At 36.7% G+C, this 24192-nt stretch overlaps 1 protein-coding gene and 1 pseudogene across 1 annotated transcript; one reads left to right on the top strand and one right to left on the bottom strand.

Moving 5' to 3' along the window:
* Positions 1–1308: 1308 nt before the first annotated feature.
* LOC142539355 (basic helix-loop-helix protein A-like) lies at positions 1309–7251 on the top strand (annotated as a pseudogene).
* Positions 7252–15163: 7912 nt separating this feature from the next.
* Positions 15164–23080, bottom strand: LOC142539353 (ARM REPEAT PROTEIN INTERACTING WITH ABF2-like). The gene is made up of 19 exons (XM_075644763.1): positions 22738–23080; positions 22291–22451; positions 21704–21876; positions 21514–21634; positions 21363–21437; positions 21163–21257; positions 19663–19738; positions 19429–19536; positions 19193–19321; positions 18995–19063; positions 18817–18876; positions 18393–18516; positions 18171–18310; positions 16455–16518; positions 16279–16358; positions 15952–16016; positions 15727–15844; positions 15518–15642; positions 15164–15428 (listed from the first exon to the last, which is right to left on the bottom strand). The coding sequence occupies exons 1-19, from the start codon at positions 23003–23005 to the stop codon at positions 15338–15340; spliced, it is 2142 nt and encodes a 713-aa protein (XP_075500878.1). The 5' UTR covers positions 23006–23080; the 3' UTR covers positions 15164–15337.
* Between the last annotated feature and the right edge of the window lie 1112 nt (positions 23081–24192).

The raw sequence follows: 24192 nt of genomic DNA, 5'->3' as shown, positions 1-24192 counted from the left end.
TAAGCTTCTCGGCAGCTCGCGCATATGCGCGACTCATCTCCGCGCATATGCGCGAGGTCCTCTGCCCACGACGCGCATATGCGCGCATCTGTGCCGCGCATATGCGCGAGGGCTAATGTTCCTCGCACATTTTCATGCATTATCTCGTCTTTCCCTGTCCGATCCTTTCCGTCTATAATCATATCAATTATCCCCAAATCATTTCAGATTAATAGGATAAAATTCTCGGGCCTTACATTAGCCAAACAATTATTCATGTAATTTCTACACAAGAAATCAGAATGATACCATGTCTCAATAGCACTACTAGTCTGCACATCTCCGTCAACCTCGGTTAGTTTGGGAGCATCCTCGGTGAGGAACCTTTCTAGATTCAAGGTGGTGAGACTGGATAACATCTTATGATGCCACCTTTTCAAATTTGAGCCATCGAATTTCTCCGTTTATCAACATGGTTCACATGCATAGCAGCAACTGTGACTTTCATAACTATGAGGTTAATCAGTAGTCATGTCTTTCAATAAATCACGTAATGAGTATTACAAATTCAGTTTTAAAATTGTTAACCAAAATGCTAAAATTCAAAGTATGAAAACAAAAATTATAGATCAGTTAACGAAAGCAGGATCGTAGAGATACTGACAGAGCACTAAACAAATTTTAGCGGGAACGTATAGATACAGACATAACACAGAACCAGCGTGTTATGTCTGTATCTCTACGATCATGTTTTCGTTAATTGCTCTATATTATTTGTTTTCATAATGTGAAATTTAGTATTTTGGCTAACACGTGATCATTTCATCAATTTTCAGAAGTTAGATTCTTCTTAGCAGCATCTTATCGAATTAATCTCACACAAAACTTGCTCGGTGAAGATTACCTGGTCAATATGATTTATAAATTAATGCGTTAGCTCGTAATTAACAAGTACACATCAAAAGATAGTGTATGCGAGGTTCAAAAATGAAATATGATTTTTTAAATTTATTGTTTTGTGATTTACTTTAAAACACGGAGAAAACGAATACCATGCAAAAGTTCAAAGTTAGAAGGATTGTTATTTATTTTGATGTATTTTGATGTGATATTTTAAAGAAAAAAATTTGGTGGCCACAATCAAACAGAAAATGAATATCCCAAAGTCTCAATAATATATATATCTATATATATATTAATAACTTTATTTGGTAGCACCAACCAGTCAAATCTCTTACCCACTCTTCTCCCGACAACTAAAATAATTATAACACCCTTTTAGTTCTTTAAAAACCCTATTATGTAGTAAGATAAACTTGACATTTTCTCATCATATCAACGTCAGATCCCTTGTTCCGAGTTGTCTACATTTGCAGCACAGTATATTATTTGGCGGGCAGTGAACTTTTTAATTTATTCTCCTTGATTATAAGTTTGAACGTAGGAAAGGAAGGAGTAAAAATGGAGGCGCCACCGCGGAGGAGCCAGCTGAAAAATATGCTGCAGACGGCGGTTCAGAGCGTGGATTGGACGTACAGCATTTTTTGGCAATGTTGCCCGACAAGAAGGGTAGGATCACTTATAATTGAATTAATTTCACTTATGATCACATGCTAATATTTAAAAATTAAATACTTTGTTGATAATTATATAATTTGCAGAATTCTTGTATGGGGTGATGGCTACTACAATGGAGCCATAAATACAAGAAAGACAGCTGAGCCAACGGTGGTCACGATGGAGGAGGAGGCGCTACAGAGAAGCCAGCAGCTCAGAGAACTGTATGAGTCCCTCGTCGTCGCCGAGTCACGGCGTCCCGCCGGCGCTTTGATGCCAGAAGACTTGACGGAAGCCGAGTGGTTCTATCTATTGAGCGTCTCATTCTCATTTCGACCGGGGACCGGGTACGTAACAAAGTTATTCATTCGGACGACACGTGCATATACAGGTACCTGGACTGTCATTTTCTGGAAAAATAGCTACAATGAAATATTATACGAAATAAAATAATATAAATATAATGATTTAACAAAAATGTTTAACAAATACATACAATTTTTCAGTCAAATATTCATATTCAAAAAGTGTCCATAACTATTGGAATCATTTTTAGTCCGATTATCACTTTCAAACAAATTCCCTTTTTTTAAATTTAGTGCTTGATTGATGAATCTTAGATGATGCGATCCGGGTGAATCGGGTGAGGGGAGTCGGGGCAATCCACCGGATCTGATTTGCATTTTGTTCAAGAAAATGAGCGAGGAGATGAATCTGTGAGCTATAGCTTCCACTGTGACCTGCAAACAAGGAGATGAACTCGTGAATGGGCGTCAGAGAAGTGTACGGCGTGACCACTCCGATGCTTAAGTCAGTTGGTGATTTAAGCAAAGAACCAATGTAACCAAGTGATGGTTGTGATATTGGTGTAAGAGTGTAGGGCAATAAATGAGTAGTAAATGTGTGTTCAATATCTGAATAGAGAGTAAGTGTAAAGAGAGAACCTGGTATTTATAGTAGGAGATGTAATGATGACCTCGTTCTTTGTGCTACCAACTAATTATAGTAGGGCGACTGATTATACCCTACATCCTGACATGTCAAATCTCTTACTAGTCACATCCATAGGATTCTGTCAGGTATGCTTCTCGAGACAAGATCTTATCTTCTAAAACACTCGAGTGCGATACTGTTAGCGAGGTAGCCCGGGTAGAATGTCTCTCGGGAGCTTATATGAGAGTCCTGGCTTCTGGTTGCCTGTGGAGTAGAGCCTGGTCATCTCTCTGCCCGGCTGTTGAAGAAAGCACTCTGCATATTGATCTTTCTTTGAGAATCCATTTAGTATTCTGGGTCATCCATGACCCGAGCTCTTATAGGGTATCATAGACTATTTTAGTTTTAAATTGTTTTAACTTTTTTGAAAGTAAATGATTTAAAATTGTGCTTGGATCCGTAGATTCGGATGACGGATTTGAATATTACTCACCAAGTATGAAAATCATCGCAATGGTTATTATTAAATTAAAATTATATAACTTGAAACAAAGTGAAATTCACTTTGATTTATTTATCCAACCAAGTTAGGTTGTATTGGATTGATGAATTCGAAATGATTTTAAGTTTGGATAAATATCAAATCTATCAAAATGATTTGAAAAATAGTTAATTAAATATTTAAAAATTATCCAGTGGATTTACCCAAAACTTACCAAATGATATGATTTGTTATTTTGAATACTTTAGGTTATGTTTGGATTTCAAATATTACTCATCCAATTTCTGATATGATTTGATTTCGAACGCATAAATTGACTAGGTCAAACCTTCATTGAATGGGAATTCAGGAAATATGGTTGGGAGTTGAGGTGAAATTGAAACAAAAAAATACATTTAACACAAGATATTTCAATTTTTTATTATAATTTTGAGTCAAATCAATACGAACTGATTTAAAATGTTGATTTTAAATCAAATATAATCAAATTATCCGGTCTGAATGCAACCTTAGGGAATTAAAAATCAATATATTTAAAATTTCATAATCTCAATACATGAATCCAAACACAACTAAAATGAATTTCAAATCTGTTTCGTGTAAAGTTACACTCACAATTTTAATAGCTATCATAATAGACATCAATTGCACTCAAAATATGTGTTATTTGAAATACCTCTCTCATATCCTTCCTCAAATCAGCATCTTAATAATATCTGAAACGGTTGTTTAACATAAAAGTACTAAATAAATGGATAATTGCATGAATAAGATATGTGTGTTTTGTGCGGTATTGTAACACATTAACACATTGAAGGACAATCTTCAATACAAGTTTTCCCAAGTACAAGGTATAACTCCCAATAGCGAAGGAAAACGAAACAAAAGCCTAAGTTCTTGTAACAAAAGTTGTAATCCTTGAGAGGGTCCAATTGCGGATGGCTGTCTTGTGTATCACATAATCGAAAGAAGTTAAATTCGCTGCAGACAGCCTGTTGGGCTAGTCTAGAAAAATTTTGATCAGTCCTCCAGTGAGGACAACAATAATGTCATTAATATTCGAGGCCATTCCTTCTTGTTCATTAGTTGTATTGTGGAATGTATTGACAGCCGAAGGATTGAAGTTCTAGACCTTATCACAGACAAACACTCGTCCAAACTTTGCTAATCTCTCATGACACGTCTATATTCATCAATCAATCGCATAATCTATTCACTCTTATTTATAAGCTCTATATGTTCTAGATCTTCTTCCTCGAATAGATGATACCTACGGAATATGAAAACAAGAATTTCATTGGGAAGTAAACTTTTTAAAATAAAAATATCATATCTAGACTTAGTTTCAATATGATCATAAATTTCAATACTCTAAAAAGATAAAAACTCTATATTTGTAAGCACAATTTTATTAAAAAACAATTAAAAAATAAATTATTCCTTTCAACATCATCAATGCTTATGCAAACTTAAGATTTATTAAATTCATGAACCCATCTCTATAAAAATATATTCACGCCTGATAACAAAAATTTGATATGTACATATAATGCATAAATAAAAATACAATGGATCATACAACAGTTAATATGAAATGCGATATTTCATCCAAAAAAAATCTCATTTTCTATCATCGCATTTCATAATTTACTCACTATTCCATTTTTTTCCATGAAGATTGCCTGGAAAAGCATACGAGAAGCAGAAGCATGCATGGCTCGCGAGCGCAGATGAAGTTGACCGTAAAATTTGTCCTAGACTCGTTATCGCTAAGGCACACTCCAATGTTAATTTCTTTGCTTCTAATTTAATCGTATATTGAATGTTATTAATGGGTTTTGTGTTTCCTTCTCCATGAAATACCCGATCCAAAAGAGTGCTGGAATACAGGTAATTTCTTTTTGTTAGTTAATGATTTTGTATCTAGAAAAATATGTGAAATTTAATTAGAAAATAGTTTCTGTATGATTTTTAAGCTGTTTTTTTTGTTTCCTTGTCCAAACACATTTCTGTTTGATCTGTATATATGTTGAAATATATAGAGTTAGGTCTTTAGCATTCTTGGATGCTACGTGATAAGAGTTTGTTGTAATTAGTTGTTGTATTCTTTCTTATTCTTATGGTCTTTCCCTGTTATTAAGAGTCAGTCTTCCTAGTTTTGTGGTTTGTTACGTATTTTAGCCTTGTATATGTACGGTTTCACTATCGATAATTACTACTACACTCATGTATTCTTCAGACTTGTGTGTGCATTCCTGTTCTTGATGGGGTCGTGGAACTCGGATCAATCAAATGGGTAATCGGTCGCTACAATGTTTATCTTCATTTTTTTTTTTCATATGTACAATGGGTAAAGAAAAGGAAGATTTTTGAAAGAGAAATAGTTATTGATGAAAATTCAAAATTTTCTCAGAAGAGTTGAGTCTCATATATAGGTGAGGATTGTATCTAGCTATATCATAAAACTCAATAATACATAATTTTTTGAAGAATTTATTATTTCCAAAAAAAATCAGAAAATATTATGTTTTCATTTAAATAGCTAGTTGTGACAGGTTGAAGACGACATAGGCTTAATTCAAGACATAAAAAGAATCTTCGGCGACCATTCAAATTCGGCGATCTCCGACTACTCTACTTCCACTCCCTCTATATCTTTTCTTCTCCACCCAACAGTAACATCACATGACTCGGCTCCGCCGATGGATGGCAGCTTCGTGTCGCAAGGCGACGACGAGTCGGGTTCCTATTTTGGCGGACTGCACTTGCCTGATTGTGAAGCAGCGGAGGCAAATTATGAACATGATCATCAGCTGGTGGAACAACTTGACATGCCTGTGGGTATTGGGGTCGGGTTACGGGATTATGAGTCGGATAACTTGGATCCGTATTTGAATGTTTTAGGGAGTAGGACTCAGCCGGAAAGGTCCTGTGAGCTCAGCGAGGTGCAGAGGTGGCACACACGGCAAGATCCCATGGACAGTAGCCTGCATCCTCCAGGTATATGTATATATATATATTTTTTGGAAGGAGATTTCGATTTGTATATATATTTTAAGCTTAATATAATGTTTTTTTTGAATCTTTAAAATAATATTATTTGTTTTTTTTTTTTTTTTTGAGAATGTAATATAATATTATTTTGATACTGATAAGTTTTGGGTGCAGATATACTGGCAGGAATTTCGTCTCCCCACGAGACAACACAAGAAAACAGTGTCTACTCCCGGACAGTGTCCACCATTCTTCAGTCAACGCGGTGGTCAGGCTCTTCTCCCGCCGCCATTCCCTCAGCCAGCACCACCTTCTCGAAGTACTCCACTTCCACGAGCCACCATCACCCCCGCCGCCGTCTCTGTGGCTCTTCTCAGTGGGCCCTCAAATACATCCTCTTCACTGTCCCATTCCTCCCCAATCCCACATCCAGTGACTCCTCCGATAGCCTCCACCGAGACTCCACTTCCGCAAAGCAGGAAGAGCTCGGCGGCAGCCACGTCCTCGCCGAAAGACGCCGTAGAGAAAAACTAAACGAAAGGTTCGTAACACTCAGATCCTTGGTACCCTTCGTCACGAAAATGGATAAAGCTTCGGTTCTTGGGGATACCATAGAGTACTTGAAACATCAGTGCAAAAAAATCCAGGAGCTGGAGGAGCGAACGAGGCAAATGGAGGCCGAGGCAAAGCAGAAGAAGTTGAATGATCTTATGGAGAAAGGAGACTGTCATGTACTTTCTCTAAGGAAAAAGAAGAAAAGGAGGATAATCGGAGACGGCGGCGAGATGAAGAATGCGGCGGCGCAGGTGGAGGTCTCGATAATCGAGAGCGATGCCTTGGTGGAGATCCAGTGTTTGCTCAAGGAGGGATTGCTGATAAATGTGATTCGGATGCTTAGAAAATTCACGATCGAGGTGATTACGGTGCAATCATCAATGGAGAATGGCGTTTTTGCTGCTCAATTGAGAGCTAAGGTATGATCTTTTTGTAATCTTTTTGAATAATTTTTTTTTTTTGCAATGTAAATATTTTATATTTAAATTTTCTCAGGTTGGAGAGGGTATTAATGGGAGGAAAGCAAGCATTATGGAAGTGAAAAGAGCAATCAACCAAATAATATATTCTTAATCAACGAAGTTTTTTAAAAAAATTTAAGCTTGGTTACGTTGAATCATCATAAATGTACAATAACCCCTAATTAAGTAATTCGCCACGGAGAAGTATGTCAATAACAAATCTGTCGACGTCCTTATAATGTGCAATATAAGATGTAACTCTTATTGTATATATAGTATTTTTTTTTTTTACATTTTTTGTGCATATAGAGTGATGTTATTAAATTTGCAAACTGTGAAAAAAATATTAAAAAATCAAAAATGAATAATGTTTAAAAGTAAAATAAGTGATTATGATATTAGATGTTTTACTAAAATATCAAAAAATATTATTACTGATGTGTTTGCATAAAAGCAAAAACTTATGTGAGACGGTCTCACGGGTCGTAGTTTGTGAGACGAGACTCTTATTTGGGTTATCCATGAATTCGTGAGATTTCTCACAATACTTGCATAAAATAGGATTAGATAGTGTATAGGGAATTGTAAATATATGTAAAGATTAATTTTGGATTAAACAAAAATATTGAGATCAAGAATCTCCAAAAAAAAAAATTCTTTTATTTATCAAAATATTATAAGTAATTTTACATATTAATGCTTTCTTTGGATGGAATTTAAGAACTTAATTATGTGTAGGTAAATTGAAATTTTTTGTGTTAATTTTAGAAAACTGATTCGCATAATATGTTAGGCCTTTTTCCATATCTTATGAGAGGAACAGACAAATTTAAGGGTCCATTTTAAAACGAGTGATTTAATTTGCCTCGAAAGGGGAACATCTTTGGTACCTTTTTTAGGATAATAATTATGGGTTTTGTCCATCTAACAAAGATATATCTTTTATATATATTTAGTGTTATGACGTATTCACTGCATGTTTGCATAATATTTGATATTTTGAAAGTCTTATTTATAATTTAAATTTTCACAATTGATCGGCACCACCCTATAAAAAAAGTCGGTATACACCCCTCCCCCTAAATAATATAGAACATAAAGTGAATTTTAAGTTGAATTCATGAATATAGAAAAAGTAGTTCTAAATTATCAAATTTGAGCTATGGACATGTCACTAATTTGCTTTCTCTCTAAATCAGTGGCGATTAGTTTGTGAGCAGTATCATGTGAATAAATCATTAGACGATCTCACGAATCTTTATCTGTACGATGTGTCAATCATATCGATATTCACAATAAAAAGTAATACTCTTAGAATAAAAAGTAATATTTTTCATGGATGACCAAATAAGATATCTGTCTCACAAAATACGACCCGTGAAACCGTCTCACACAAGTTTTTACCATAAATCATTTTATATGGTATATAATAATTGTTATGCGATATATATTTATCGAGTATAACTAATATGCGTAATCACATACAGGAGTAAACATTTGTTCTACACTGAATATATTCCGAGGTACAAATTTAAATGTCAATTTTTCTCCAAACATATATTCGGTAAATGTTTATTTATCTTATAAAGCAAAATGGCAAACTAGGTAAGTTATTGCTTTCATCTCTCTTGCATCCGCTGCTACACCACCAATTTGACACCCGAGTCTCCCACGATCTTCAAGCTTCGAGTCGCCATTTTCGTCGAAATCTTCTTCCGGTACTTGGCCATTTTCTTCACCAAGCTCTGCATTTTCAGCTGACAGATCCTCACAATCCCGGGATTCATTTTTGCACATGAAAAGCTTGAGCCTCCCATGTTCTCTTACGGATATAAAATGAGTACTGCAGCAAGAGAAACTAAATGCTTTAATCACTAATCGCCCCCCTTCTCGATGAGACCGCACTTGAACAACATCTTTACCACTAATGGAAGACAGTGGAGGTGGATGACAGCTGCTGTAATCTACTTTCTTGCTGGATTTTCCAGCTTCCGGGTGCTTTTTTCGGGAAAACTCTGTTTTTCCAGTACTAGAACAGAATTCTTCCATGCTCGAATAAAAAACGCATTCCGTTTCGTTTGCCTAAGCCCTCGGTGCACATTTCCAGGCTCTTTGTACTGAGTGAATAATCCGATCTCTTCTCCATGGGATGGACGTAAACTCTCTCGGAATCATCTGCCAAATGCTTGGAGGTTTTTGTATGAGAATGTTAGCAACCAGGGTCTCCGCGGAATTGCCCATTTCGGCTAATGTTACTGGGGTTTGGATTTGTAGCCATGGCGAAGATGGTAGTTCTGATTTGCAATGTTGACAAATACTCGATGTGGGGGACATTTGTGGGAATGTTTGAATCCAAGAAACAGAGCAGAAACCCGGAGAGGAGCTATGAAAATAATTATAGAATTCGAGGGGTTTGAATAAAAATTATTGAAAATTTATTAATTTATAGAAAATGAAGATTTTTTGTCAGAATTTGTAGATTTAAAAATTGTTAGAAAAAGAGAGACTGCGACATCACATAACCAAAAATTTAGTTGAAGGCGAGAAATGATAAATAATATTTAAATGTGAATGTTTGCTATGGGTATTGTTGTTATTTCGATTGAATGCGAGGAGCGAAGAGCTTTTCATGCCCACTTAGAATTATGTCCTTTTTCAACTCAGCCCTGGCCATCCATAATTAAAATAATGGAAGGAAAACTAGTAATAATGAAATTAATATAAAATATATCTCATGTGCTATGCCATGGGATATTTGTTCATGATATTATATTTGACCGTGTTGAGTGTTAATTCAATTGAATTTCTCGTGAGACGATATTATATATTTTTATTAATAAGATGGTGGTCAACAATATTCATATTTACAATAAAAATAACATTTTTAATTTAAAAAATAAATTTTTTGATGAGTTACTTAAATAAAATATTTATCCGATTTTCAAAAGTAGAGAGAGGAGAAAACGTGTGGCTGCTGGGATTCGAGCCCAGGTCTCCACGGCCACAACGTGGAATTCTTACCACTAAACTACAGCAACTTTGTTGAGGTCAATCCACATTAGATATTTTACATTATCACTTTTGAATTTCTCCTTTTTTTCCACACTCGGTGATTAATATTTCTTTTACCAAGAATAGATGTTCATAGATACGATATCAACCAACCAAGAGGGAAAGTCCTTGTTCACCCAACAGAGAGAAGAAATTACAAATTGTTCTAAGCAATGAGCTACTGTATTGACATACTGTTTCATGTGCTTTAAACTAATTACCCACGGCTTTATGATATGGTTTTTAATCTTCTCATCGCATAATCCAATATAACCATAGTCACTTTATGGATCCATGACTGCTGGCACGGCCATCCGTGCATCAGAATAAATATGAGTGTGGGCATGTTTTCTCTCGCAAACTAGCTTTAATCCTTCCTTAAGAGCCAAAAGTTCCAGCATGTACCACCGAGGCCGGTTGCGGAATGTCGGATTATCCTATCAACACCATAGATGTTTAGTTGTTCGTTAACGACTGCGTCCACATCAAGATGAAAGTGCCTATCTAGTGGTGGAGTCCAGATTCTCGGCGAATCACTGACAATCTTATATTTGTTACTATGAACCTCACGCCGCAAAGCAGTATTCCTCAATGCAGCTATTGTCCCACTGTTTCGGTAGCGATATACGCGCTTTTTCGTCTTATGAAGAACTCCAAGTCGACCACACCAAACACCCCAGGCCCGGCAAGAAAATCTTTCATACTCGATTTTGACTCATCATCCAAATACAGATTTTCATTGTATCACGCCCTCAGACATGTTTTAGCAATTGCTTCTGAATCTAGCCCTTCCAAAAGCCTTTGGTTTCTGGACAAAAGAAAAACGCATGGCACCTTTCATCACCTCCAAAAATCCAGAGTGGACATACATCGAACACTGGAACATGGTGCTTTAGAAGGTACTTCTCGGTTGGAATAATATCATGTGCTAATCTCCACCAAAAGATCCTAATTTTCAGTGGAATCGTTAATGACTAGAGGAACTGCATCCACTTCATCAAAGGTAAAACCGTCTGATTTTCCAGAGTATTTTGCAGACCAATTCCAGCCCTATTAAACCCTCTTTAACAAAATATTTGCCTTCTATATCATATTTCAAGTATCTAGAGTCTAGAGTCGGTGTTTGTGGGAGTGGGATACCATGTATTTCATCCGCAATATAAGGTAAAAATGTGTCGCTAATCGCCTCGTCATACCATCTCCCATCCTTGATGAGGGCACTGACAGTGAGCTCATTCTCCATGGATGCATAGTTGACAAGCAAATTAGGAAACAACATTCCCATTTATCTTGGAAAATTCTGATTGAAGATCAATTCCCTACTCGCCAATACCTACATTCCTCTAGTAAGCTTCTGCTCCACATAAGGAATCACCAAATATATAACAGATTACTTCCAAGAGGCACATGCATAATATCGCCATATTTAAAGTAACGAGCTTTAAGGACTCGGCCGACAAGGGATTGGGAGTTTTGGATAATCATCCATATTCGTTTTGCAAGTAGTGATTTATTAAATATGTCGAGTTTCTAAAACCCATTCCACCTTGACATTTCGGTTGGCAAAGATAGTACCACTTTTTCCAATGTAGCTTTTTGTGGTCTGCATTAAAGCCTCACCAGAACTTGGCACATTTCATTTCGATGTTTTCACATATGTATCGTGAAATTCGAAATCACAACATTGCATATGTGAGAATTGCCTGAAGCACTGACTTAATAAGAACATTTTTTCCTCCGACCGAGAAAAATTTATTACCCCACTCTGAGATTATCTTGACAACTTTTTCCAAAAGATATGCAAACTATACTCCCTTATTCCGGACTTAGAAATTAGGTAGGCCAAGATTAATCTCATGTCCCTATACTACCAGGATGGCGAGCATCGATTTAATATGATTCATTGTATCTTAACTTGTATTCGGGCTAAAAGAGAGACCGGATTTTTCGAAATTGATAAGCTATCCTGAAGCCTTTGCATATTGATCAATACAATGCTTGACTTGTACGCAATCTCCTTCTGTTGCCTTGAAAAAAAACAAGACTATCATCCACAAAGAACGAGTGCGAAGGTGTTGGGCTCGAATTTGCAATCTTGATTCCAAGTGTATCGGTTTCTCTTTTGAAATGAAAACAACATCGAAGAGAGACCATGCACACATATCACAAATAAATATGATGATAGAGGATCACTTTGTCTATTGCCTCGTTTAGAAATCAGTTGCGCGAAAATATCATGGTTAACTCGGAATGAATATGAGACAAAGGTGATACATATCATAATCCTTTTAGTCCAGGCTCGAGTAAATCCCACTTTATTCATCATCGCCTCAAGGAATCGTCACTCAACTCTATCATAGGCCTTACTCATGTCAAGTTTCAGACCTGTAAAGCCATATTTCCCAACTTTTCTACTACGCACCCAATGAATAGACTCGAACCCAAGATTATGTTGTCAGATATCAATCTTCCTGGAACGAAAGCATTATGGTAATCATCGGCAATATTACTCATGAGGGGGCCTAGACAGTTTGTGAAGACTCAAGAGAAAATTTTATAACAGACATTACAGAGGCTAATAGGTCTGAACTCTTTCATCAGGAGAGGATTTGCAACTTTAGAGATGAGAGTTACCACTGTCTGATTCCAGCAATCCAGAGAAACTCCATCATCAAGGACGTCTAAGATAGCCGAGGTAACATCCCGACCAACAATGTGCCAAAAGTTCTGATAAAATAGTGTTGGCATGCCATCCGGTCAAGATTACTTATCCGAATGCATATCAAATAATGCTTTCTTCACCTAAATGTTCATTTGGCTAGTAACCCTAGTTTGTACATGATCAAAAACGATATGCATATCGTCTAGGGAGGAGCTATTAGAATTGAAGAGATTATTAAAGTAATCAATAACAATTTCAGCCATATCTTTGGGGCTCCGTACAGAGGTCCCCATGTGTCATGATCAATTCTCATTGTGTTTATTTACTTACTAGATGAGGCATGTACATGGAAGAATTGAGTTTCTTCTGTCTCCCCATTGAATCCAATCAACACGGCTTCTATGTCGCCAATATTCTTCCTCTAGCGTACACAGCTTCTCGAGTTCATTCTCAAGCATGTGTAGCTGGTCCGTAGAATGGAACCATTTTGACTGGCTCTTGAGTTCATTAATTTCAAACATCTTCTCTTTAATTTGCATATGCAATGCACGGAACTTATGTCCAACCCAATGGTGAAGTGTTTGTAGGCAATTGACTATTATGTCTTTTAATACCATCGAGGCATCAAATGGCCGCAACCTTGTACAACTTTTTCAGCATCCTCCATCTCCTGGAGCCATCCATCCTCGAATTGAGGAATAAATTTGTGGTTAGGGGAGAATCGTGGTCCTTGGACATTTAGATTTCCCAAATGAATGTAAAGAGACCGATGGTCTTGTGGAAAAACTCCAAGGCCTGGTGTACCAACAAAACGATCAAGCCGCTCAAGAATAAGTTGGTTCCCGGTTCTCCTACTAGCCCACATGAAAAACTCACCAGTAGAATGTTGGTATTGTAAAGCACAATCATAAAGAGCGGCCGAAATCCTTGCATCTGTGAAGAGGCCCGAATATTACCTCCCCATTTTTCACTATCAAAGCAAATCTCATTGAAGTCGCCTTCCACAAGCCAAGGTAGTTCTTTTAATTCCCGGATTCCCGCAAGGCGACGCATTGGTTCCTAAGACTGATTTCTAAGAAAGGCATCTGGGATACCATAAAAACCCGATAATCTCTACTTTTTGTCTCTCTCCCTAACCGTGCAATCAATGTGGCCTTGGGAGAAAGAATTAACTGAAACAATCAACGGTTTCCTCCATAGTATACAACCAGTAAACCCAAGTAACATTTTCCACTGGGCACTATTTATATTTCTCTTCCTTGTTTCACTAAGGAAGAGTCGAGAGGGCTTTTTTCAGCTGTCAACCGCCTGAGTGCTCAAAATGCCCGTTGGTTCCCAAGCTATTAGGCATTCTATACTACACAACTCATTGTTGTCGGCGGTGGTTGTGTTGTTGTATTTGTATCAGGCATCTTTAATTTTTTGGGTGACATAACTATCGCCGTACGACGATCCATTTTCCCAACATCCCAGTTCCTCTTCTGTCCCGTTAATTTTGTTTTCCCCAGTGAAACCACTCCCGACTTGTTTGGGCTACCCCTTGCACTCCGTTTCCCCTTCATTGTGTTAATTTTTGGTCGTAGGTCAGCTTCATCTCCCGATTTAAACTGTACAGGCTCTTTATCCATCTCTTTCATAGAAGCTGATATCGGTACATGCATCAATATTAGTGGAGCATCTGCGATCTCCACATTCGGTGGCAACTGTGGAATTGGTTTACAACAGCTTGTGGAATCTGGTTTATCATGAGAAGTTTTCATAAGGTCTTGGGACATATTTCCTCGAGATTCATAGGCTGTAGATGTTCGTTGTCCCCCTTGCACCTCTTCCAACATCAAACGATTGTTAGACTCCACGTTATCTCTATTAGTTTCTTTGGGTATTTCCAAATCATCCCCATCATGCTCGCAATTAGGATCATCTTAGGCTGAGTAAGTATTTGTGTTTTGTGATGCATGAAGCCTATTCTTTCAAGCTCCAGTCGGTAACACCGCTCGCAACCAGGTTCCATACTCCAGTTTTCCTGTTTGCAATGAATCGCTATCACATTCTCTGCCACAAGCGTAACAAAAATCGGATACTCTCAGTTTCCTTGTTGACAGATTTAGAGGAGATTTCTTCGGCGGCCGAGCAATTCGCGATTCGCGTGTTTGATGTTTCTATTAATTAATGTAATCCTACTTTTATTTCTAATCACATATTTGGGCTAAACTTTGTCATCCCAATCTCCTTCACTTCAGCATATTATTATCGTAATGATTCAACAATTTTTTTATTTTTCTGGTTCATTTCCGAAATCATTTCGACTAAAATTAAACAGAGCTGACCCAACAGAATGAACAGGTGCACTAATTCATCCTTTTAAATCTAAAATTAATTTTTTTTAGATTTAGTGGGTACTTTTCGTAAAATGTAAAATTTTATCTCCGACGCTTTTTCGAGGTATACTTCAAGCCTACTGGAAAGCTGTTCAACGAAATAAACCATGAATAAATTGGAGTTTACATTAAATGGGAGACAAAGAATCAAGACAATAAACTCTGCCACTTCGTTTGTTACAATTACTCAAAAGCAAAGTAGCCAGTTTCTGTACAAATTCCTGCGTCTTTGATTAGTTAAAGATCAAAACTGAAGTCAAACCACCTATCGTCTTGGTTCAGAAAGCGTTCTGGTCAGTAATCTCAAGAAATAATTACGAGTCTCCGGTAAAACACGCAGGATCAGCTGGGGATACCTGCATACGAGCATACGAAAAAGATGGTTTCAGCACCATTAAGTACTAAACTACCACAACAAGAAGTCAAAGCAGAGAGTCAAGCATACCATGGCATGGTACATATTTTGTCAAATTTATCCAGGATGAATAGGACACAGGTATGTCTCAAGGAGAGAGCGTTGAATGCCTCAGACAACTCCAACATGAGAGACACGTTTTCCACAGATATGTCCTTTGAGGAGACGAGAAAACAGTGAGGAATTGTGGCCATAAGAGCTTTTCGGTCAAATTGGTCCTTTCTCTTATGTAAACTCACCTGTGCAATCGCGTATTCACACAGACGTTTCAGACCTTCCAACAGATACTGATCAGCAGCCCTCAGAAGATCCTGTGCTATGTCCAACTTGATGTCAACTGATCCAGTGTATATGAACCTGCGGCCAAAAATAATGCAGGGACAAGTAATTAGAAATTAAAGATGATTGCCTTCATTTTATTTGAGAGCGAGAGTAAAATTGTAAAAACATGGAAGCATTTTCACCTCATCATCAACTCAAAGACATCCCATCTTATATTTGGAATCTCTATGTCTTTGGCTTCTCTTTCCTGCAGTGGATTATAGTAAATTTTTACGCGGCCAACCAATTACGAGACAAGTTATTAACTTTAATTTAAAGACCTTGGAACAGCACTTTCGAATTCATAAATCCTTGCTACTATATTTGTGTATGTTTATGTTGAAGCAAAATACAAAAAATTAGAAAATATAATTCAGACGATGTAAATTGTCCTATGTGACTGAAATATGTGCGTCAGTTTAACAAGAAATAGTGTGGGTGGAACTCAATTAGGAAATGGTAAAAGATACCCGGTAACCACCATCAAACATAGCTCGGAATGCATCAGAAGAAGCAAGTAGACAAATTCTGTGAGCATAGAATCGTTTTCCTGATGAAAAAAACAAGAGAAATAAAGATTGATAACCAATTGCTTAGAATGAAAATGCATGGAAAACAACTCGCCAAGATACATATCAATATTCACCTTCAACTAAAAATGTGACATCAGACAGTGTAGGATTATTCACGTACTGCTCACCCAAATACACCTGTAGAACAAAAAGCACTTAAGTTAATAGGAAAAGTAAAAATAAAAATTTCCCATCACAAACTGAAATATCAGCAACCACACAAAGAGGTACCGCTGCTGTATATTAGTCAATATCAAGAGAACGAAGATATGTTATTGCAAAAGGCCAGATGCATCAAGCTCTTTCAGTTCAGATCAATAGACAATTCAAGATCAATACTTTTAAACTATAATACAAGCAACCCAAAACTGTAAAATCCTATGTCATCAAAGAACATGCATCAAGCTAAAACATTTTCTTTATTCAGAAAACAGAATAGTATGACACTACAAAAATCAGGTTCTGCATGGAGAAATGTATTTCAAGTCCAGAAGTCACATTTAAGGAAAATAATGCAGAACTTATGCGGGATTTCAACTAATTTGCATGAAAAGGTACTGAAACGTTTATATTTTTTGTCAACCCTTCAAAACAGTATTGAGATAACATATCCTGAAAGTAAATATGATTGTCATTTAGTATAGCTACCAGATATTGTACACAAAACCAAAACATAAACTTTTTATATTTATTTCAACAATGTAGAGAGCAAAAAACGTGTAATAATAAATAATTAATAAATTAATATCGAATAGATCACTTGTTACGGATCTTAATATTATTATGGGCTTTAATTGTTGGGCCTGCTTTGTGTATTGGAAGGATCTAGAAATGAGAGTGGTAGATAAAATGTGAGGGAGGGGAGAGTTGAGGATCCGTTCGATTATTCTGTTAATTTGGGGTTTTGAGAGAAAATACTAGCATAGGCTAGGGGAGAGAAGTGATCCTCTTGTACAGAGACAAATTTGTTCAAGGCTTAGCAATGCAAATGTCAAGTAATGTTACGATAATATCTAGAAATGAGAGTGGTAGATAAAATGTGAGGGAGGGGAGAGTTGAGGATTTGTTCGATTATTCTATTAATTTGAGGTTTGGTGAGAAAATACTAGCATGGGCTAGGGGAGAGAAGTGATCCTCTTGTACAGAGACAAATTTGTTCAACGCTTTGCAATGCAAATGTCAAGTAACTTGCATTGCAAAGCGTTGAACAAATTTTTCCAAAAATCACTTAAACAGGTGATGACCTCACCAGGTTATCCTAATTAAATAACTGCCAAAGCCATCCATGTCAATCCTTAAATTACATTTTAACAGTCTTTTCAGAATTTCCACAACATGTAAGTAAATATAGCAAGACTGGACTTCTACAACATGAATCTGCAGCATTGCAGTAAAAATTTGGTCAGATGAATCCTATATGGAAAAGTGAATAAGGCTCAGGCTTAGGATTATCTTCCACCCCACCAGGTGAAACCTGTGTTTTCACAACTACAATTGCTTCTCTTTCTTCCATACACTATGCATTAAAAACAAATAAATAATTCACACCATAAGACCTTGTTACTCTACTTCCCTAGGAACTCGAAAATTGACAAGTACATTCATGTGCTTGTTATGTTAAGCTACCAGGTAAACAGGGTTCAGGCCAAGAAAAATCAGGGGGGAAATCATATAACAATATGGAAAATTCATCTAAAAAATATCAAAACATTGCAAAATAAAAAATGCATAATCCATAAATTATACAAGTGACTGACGCAATCAAATCACTTGAAAGACTGGACAATCACCTGTGGTGTTGGTGAGGGTGGAGCTGCATCCACAGGAGAAAGAGAGTTGGCTTTATTAGCCAACTTGCATAAAGCCAATGAACTATCTCTTTGGTTCTTTAAGTTAGTTGATTCTAAAAGCTCCAAAAGCAACTCCAATCCTGAAAAGAAGGTGGTTGCAGAAGGCTCTAGCAGAAAGTGTAGATGTGCAGACAATTTTGACAAATTTGATAAACAACATACCATTGTTATCAATAAAAATAGTCTTTTGATCATCAGGAGAACACAGATGCGCAAGAGCCAAAGCAACCCGTCTATGAACATTTTTTTCCCCCACATGCATCATGTATAATAAATGGTTCAGTACCTAAAATGGAAAATGATTAGAAGAGTGATTGGCAAGGGACCCTTTATATGATGGTCAATGATTTGCATTTTCCACAGTTCTAAGATCCAGACTTACACCAAACACATAAATTTTCAGATATCAAGAATCAAAGGCTCGACAACACACCATAAACCTTTTATCCTCTGCTGTTTACAATAGTGACATTTCCCTCCAATTGTCCCAAACTGTCACTCTCCATTTGTTCTTTTTCTTGGGGGTTAACCGCTGATGAAACATTTGAATACTACACTTATATTTTCAACAAACAAAATAACTCACCCGCCCATGAATCTTCTCTTCAAGTCTTTTCAATGTCTTGGCAACACAATCTCTAGTAGGCTGTAGGAAAAGGAATATGAAACAATGCTTTCAATCACTTGAATCAAGCTATAGCATCAATTCAAAGACTAAACAAATAATGTTTCTGACTAAAAAATCAATAAGGATAAGATAGTACTTGAACAATAAATTCACCATCTTGAAGTTTCTGAATACCTCCAACCCTAATAAGTTCTGCAACATTATCCTAAAACAAAGAAGAGTGAGAAATAGAAGAGAGTAAGAAACCAATAAGTACCTCCATGCTCAGACCAGAAAAATGCACATATAACTCAGGTTTACAAGAATAACAACACTACTATCTTTAGAACAATACTTCATTATCTGAGAGCCCATAAAGAGCAAATGCAGCATTATGTTGCAGAGATCCATTCTTGGATTCAAGAAGCTTCAATAATGGAGCTATTCCACCACTGTGAACTATACCAGCTTGGTTATGAGTGTCCTAACACACATGAAATATGGTTTTAGCAACAAAACAAAAGAATCAGATAAACTTAGGTGGAATTAGAAATGTGCACTTTGTTGGGACCAAAAAATGGGAAATGTTACCTGAGCTAGCCTCCCTAAGGCAAAGGCTGACATTTCTCTTAATTGAGAGTCAGGTGACTGGAGCATACTGATTAATGGCCGCACAGCACCTCTTTGAACTATATGCACCTGAAGAATTATCATCCAGGGATTTGCCATTGCATTGAGTTAAAATAGGAGATTCCAGATAAAACCATAATAAGTAATGAAGCTCCAGTTCTCAAGTTAAATAGCAAAAATAATGTTAGTACAAACCTTACAGTCTGTATCCGTAGCTGCAAATTGCCCAAGCAGTAAAGCAGCTTCTCTTTGGCTGTCCGGACAGCATGAACTGAATAAGTACAACAGAAGCCAGATTAGCCACCTCAAGGTAGATATAAAAAGATGAAGGCAAAATAATTTAAAACAGAAAATGATTTCCACAAACAGAAAGTAAAAATAAAACCACACATGCATAATGTTAAAGATGGTCAAGAACCAAGAGTCGATGTCTATACTGCGTTTCAATATAGTCAATTAATAAAAAGGATAAATGAATAATTCAATAAAATATACACGCGTATACCTGAAAACGAGAACAGCAAACTTAGAAACATCAAGGTCATATCCAGAAACAAATTTACATATTTGATACAAGGATCAAACCAAATCAACCTCCGTACAGATATGCAACTTATTTTCAACACTCCCATTCACTACTGGTACATACATTTCAAGAGAAATTTGATGTGATTGACATACCCATCTGTTTCGTTTAATTTAGAATAAATTACATCATACACAGAAGAGGTAAGTGATTAACATACCCATCTGTTTTGTTTAATTTAGAAAATTTTAAATCATACACGAAAGAGATCGCTCCCACATCTGATAATATAATTTTATATTTTTAGCATAAACTCACTTTGGAATCCTTAACTGACACAAAGATTTGCTCTAGAAATCCACTCCAATGCCGCATTTAATTACTGTAAATAGCAAATCATAATCTGGACAAAACACAAAAGGATCTCAAAATTCATTCACAGGCTCACCACCACTTCAACAACGCCGTTGTTTCGAGAACCAAGATATTCAAGTTTTGGATTCCATTTTCATAATTTCAATCAAGGGTGGTTTAGAAAATGGTCGTTTATGAACTACGATCAGAGAACAACTTTTTCCTAGAGGGACACGGTGAAACCACAAATAGCCTCTCACAGATCAGGATTCAACCAAGGAGTTCAATCACTCATGGTCTAAAATGTTGATTTTAGTTAAGTCGCTTGAAAAAACAAGTATCAAGGCATTGGCGTCAAAGATGTAATGGCCATAAAACACTAGAAAAAATTGGGATGGAAAAGGGCAAGGGAGAACAGGATCCCTGCATTGCTTAATCATAGAAAATTCCTTGCACTCCACTGCTACAACGAGGGTAACAATTGCTTGCAAGATTTAGAGATGTCCAGCAAAAATATAATACCGTGTTAGTTTTTCTCCAGAATCAGAACATGGAAATGCTGGATTTGAAGGGAAGGAATGCTTAGTGGTGATAATTAACATTTGACAGTGCAAGCTGTTCTAACAGATATAACTCAAGCATGTTTTACAACTTGCTCAATCACCGATTTTATTTCACAATTCAAAAACTGGAAACTTGTGATTCCAATTCCATCGTTCAAAATTATATGACAACAAAACAATAATTTCTAAATAAAAGACCCCGGGGAATGATACTGCTGTTTCTCCAAGAACACAGAACATAAATCCAATGACCTGAGTAACCCAATGACAGGTTGCAAAGCCCCAGCAGCAAGGACGTCCTTCTTAATGCTTGGGGAGGAATGGACGAGATTTCCAATGACACCGACCTGTTAATTAGCATTAAAGATATCAGAAATCTTTTTCCATGTACAAGGAAAAAATATAAGTGAATACAACAGCAATAGAAAAGAAAAGTATTAGTGGTCGCCAACCGCTTCATAATGTATGGCAGCATCCTCTGACCGCAACATAAGTATAAGTGTTGGTAGAGCATTGCATTCCACAATCTGATATTAATGAGATATAATTAAATCTCCGTAGGGAAGAAATTCTATATTTTGCAATTTTGCAAAATCCAACCACCTGATTTTTGTTCTCATCATTTTTAAAGGCAAGAGTTCGAAGCGCTCCAGCCGCTGCTCTCTGCACCTTCGAGTCAACAAAATCAAGCAGTTCCACAAGTGGAGGTATACCACCCTCAACCCTAAACATCAAAGAATTAAAGTCTAAACACACATCAAAACCGAGAGACAGAGTACAAAAGAAAACCAACCTCACACGAGTTTTAATGTTGTTGTTTTCATGAGCAAGATTGGTGATCGCATCAGCTGCCCTCCTTATAACGCTACATACTTCCCGAGATTTTTGTCCATCTCTATGCCTCTTTAAGAGATCAACAAGATGGGGTAAAGCACCCGCATCAACAATCAGTTGTTGATGCTCCGGCTAAGGAACAAAAATTGTAATTAGATAGAACGGATTAGAGTTACAAGCAGTAAAGATGTAAGATCCACAATTTAAAACAAAGACCGCGGAATATACTTTGTGAGTAGTCATTCCCTATCTAATAAAGCTCGTTCCAGTAAAGGAAACAACAAAATATTTAATAAATACAAGGAAACATCAACTGTCAATCACATTTTATGTGTAGATAACATGCCATTTTCTCATTACTGAATCAATCTGACCTCTTACTTCTACCCACAAACAAGTTCGCTAATCTAAGTAATGGTGCATGTGAGATGCGGCTGCTCGATTAGCAAAAGTCAGACCCGACCTATCTAGAATTTTCCTAAAACTTTGACTGTCACCACTTAGAAGATTTACTTAATCATGCTCAACATTGAACACGGCAATTACTTTAATGGCAAGAAGTCCAAGAGTGAAGGCACTCCCCTTCTCTACATCATGCTCGTACAAGGTCGAACCACTATCGTCCTCCCGTTCAGAAGGCCGAGCCTTCAGATGCTTCACAAGTGCTGGAACAGCACCACAATCCACAATAACATTCACTATATCCTCTGCAACGAACGAATTTACCACACGGATCAAAGCAGTAAACTCAATATCCAGAGCACGAAAACTCAGGAAAAGTATTTCCAACAATCAAAATAAAAAAAATTTGATTAAAAAATGAAAAGTAAAAAATTTTACTACACATGCAAAATTCCCAGCAGATCAAGGCCCTAGACTCAAAATTAAGCACTGCGAGGCTCAAAAAATAACCAGAACGGACCAGACACTACACAAAAACTGAAAAGGAAAAAAACAAATGAAATTTATTTTTCATTCTCCAGATTTATGTACCGTTCTTCGCAAGTTCGGATAAGACGTGGATGGAGCGTTTCAAGGACGCGCGATCCACCTCTGTGGAGGTGGAACAATCGAGAATCTCGACTTGAGTTCTGACATCGAGTACGAGATCTTGCCGCGAATCAGACGACGATTCATCGTCTCCTGTCCTCACTTCGAACTCTTCATCCAGTTTTCTCTTCAAACTCCGCCTAGAAGATGACGAGCCAGACGAAGATTTCTCGCGGTGGCGCCTCCCGGAGTTCTGGCTACGGTTCTCCATCAGAGAGGTGGTGGGGGAGATGTGGATAGAGAAAACAGAGGAAATGAGTGTGGGTGAAAAGAACGTGAGAGGTGCGTGAAATGAAACGAACTGACAGAGGGGTACTTTAGGAAAATCACAACGGATCGGTTTCTTTAATATGGTGTCGGGCGATACCCGTGGGTCCCTTTGATCCTGGAGCTAAACCGGGTCGGTTTAAAATAATTTAAAACTTTGCCGCTTTTATCATTCCCTCCAAAACCCAAGCACCGCCAAACTGAATCATCGTTGTGTGTGAACATATTTAAATAAACAATTTAATTTAATTATTTAAGGAATATTTTTTAAAATTGGTGTAAATATGTACGTATTGACGTATTGTGTGTATATATTTTTTTTATGGATAATATTTTTTGGACTTAAATCTGGAGTTTTTCTTTTTATTTTTGCAATTTGTGTCAAGTTATGATTATTTAAAGGCAAAAACTTGTGCGAGACGAACTCACGGGTCGTATTTTGTGAGACGGATCTCTTATTTGGAGCATCCATGAAAAAGAAGTACTTTTTATTGTGAATATCGGTAGGGTTGACTCGTATCACAGATAAAGATTCGTGAGACCGTCTCATAAAATACTTACTTTTCTTTAAATCACGATATGTTTTTTTCTAGATTTGCTGCAAGACCAATTCTAGTAATTAGTTAGAATAATCTATATTTATTTATATATAAGATGTTAAAAAAGGAAATAATGGGAAATTAATGTTATATTTAATAACAGTCGAGCTTTTGATTGAGGTCGATAGGAAATTTGTCTTCTTTTCGTATTACTGTTCAATATTCAAATTTGAATTCGAAAACCCTTCTTGAAAATAGAAATCACATTTTAAAAAAATCGTTTTCACTAACCACATTTGAATTTGTTTCGTTTTTAGCATTTTAATTAATTAGAGTCAGTATTGTGTCATATTTATATGTGTGATTCAAAATAATTCATCACACATCTTGTTCACAGAACACAGCCCTGTCAAGCCGGAAGTTGCAGTCTTTCTTCCGTCTTTTATTTTACTACGTCTGATTCATTTCCTGCGAAACCTTCCGCCAGCAATTGATTCAATAACAAACGATATGCTGTATTTTTTACCCAACACGAGCCACGTATATATTCTATCGAGATTTTTCTGTCCCACATGCACAAAGTGATTTTTCT

The sequence above is a fragment of the Primulina tabacum genome, chromosome 3 (assembly GCF_025594145.1).
Source record: "Primulina tabacum isolate GXHZ01 chromosome 3, ASM2559414v2, whole genome shotgun sequence".
NCBI lineage: Eukaryota > Viridiplantae > Streptophyta > Magnoliopsida > Lamiales > Gesneriaceae > Primulina > Primulina tabacum.
Note: the sequence above shows the minus strand (reverse complement) of the source record. Positions and strands in the feature narration are given on the sequence as shown.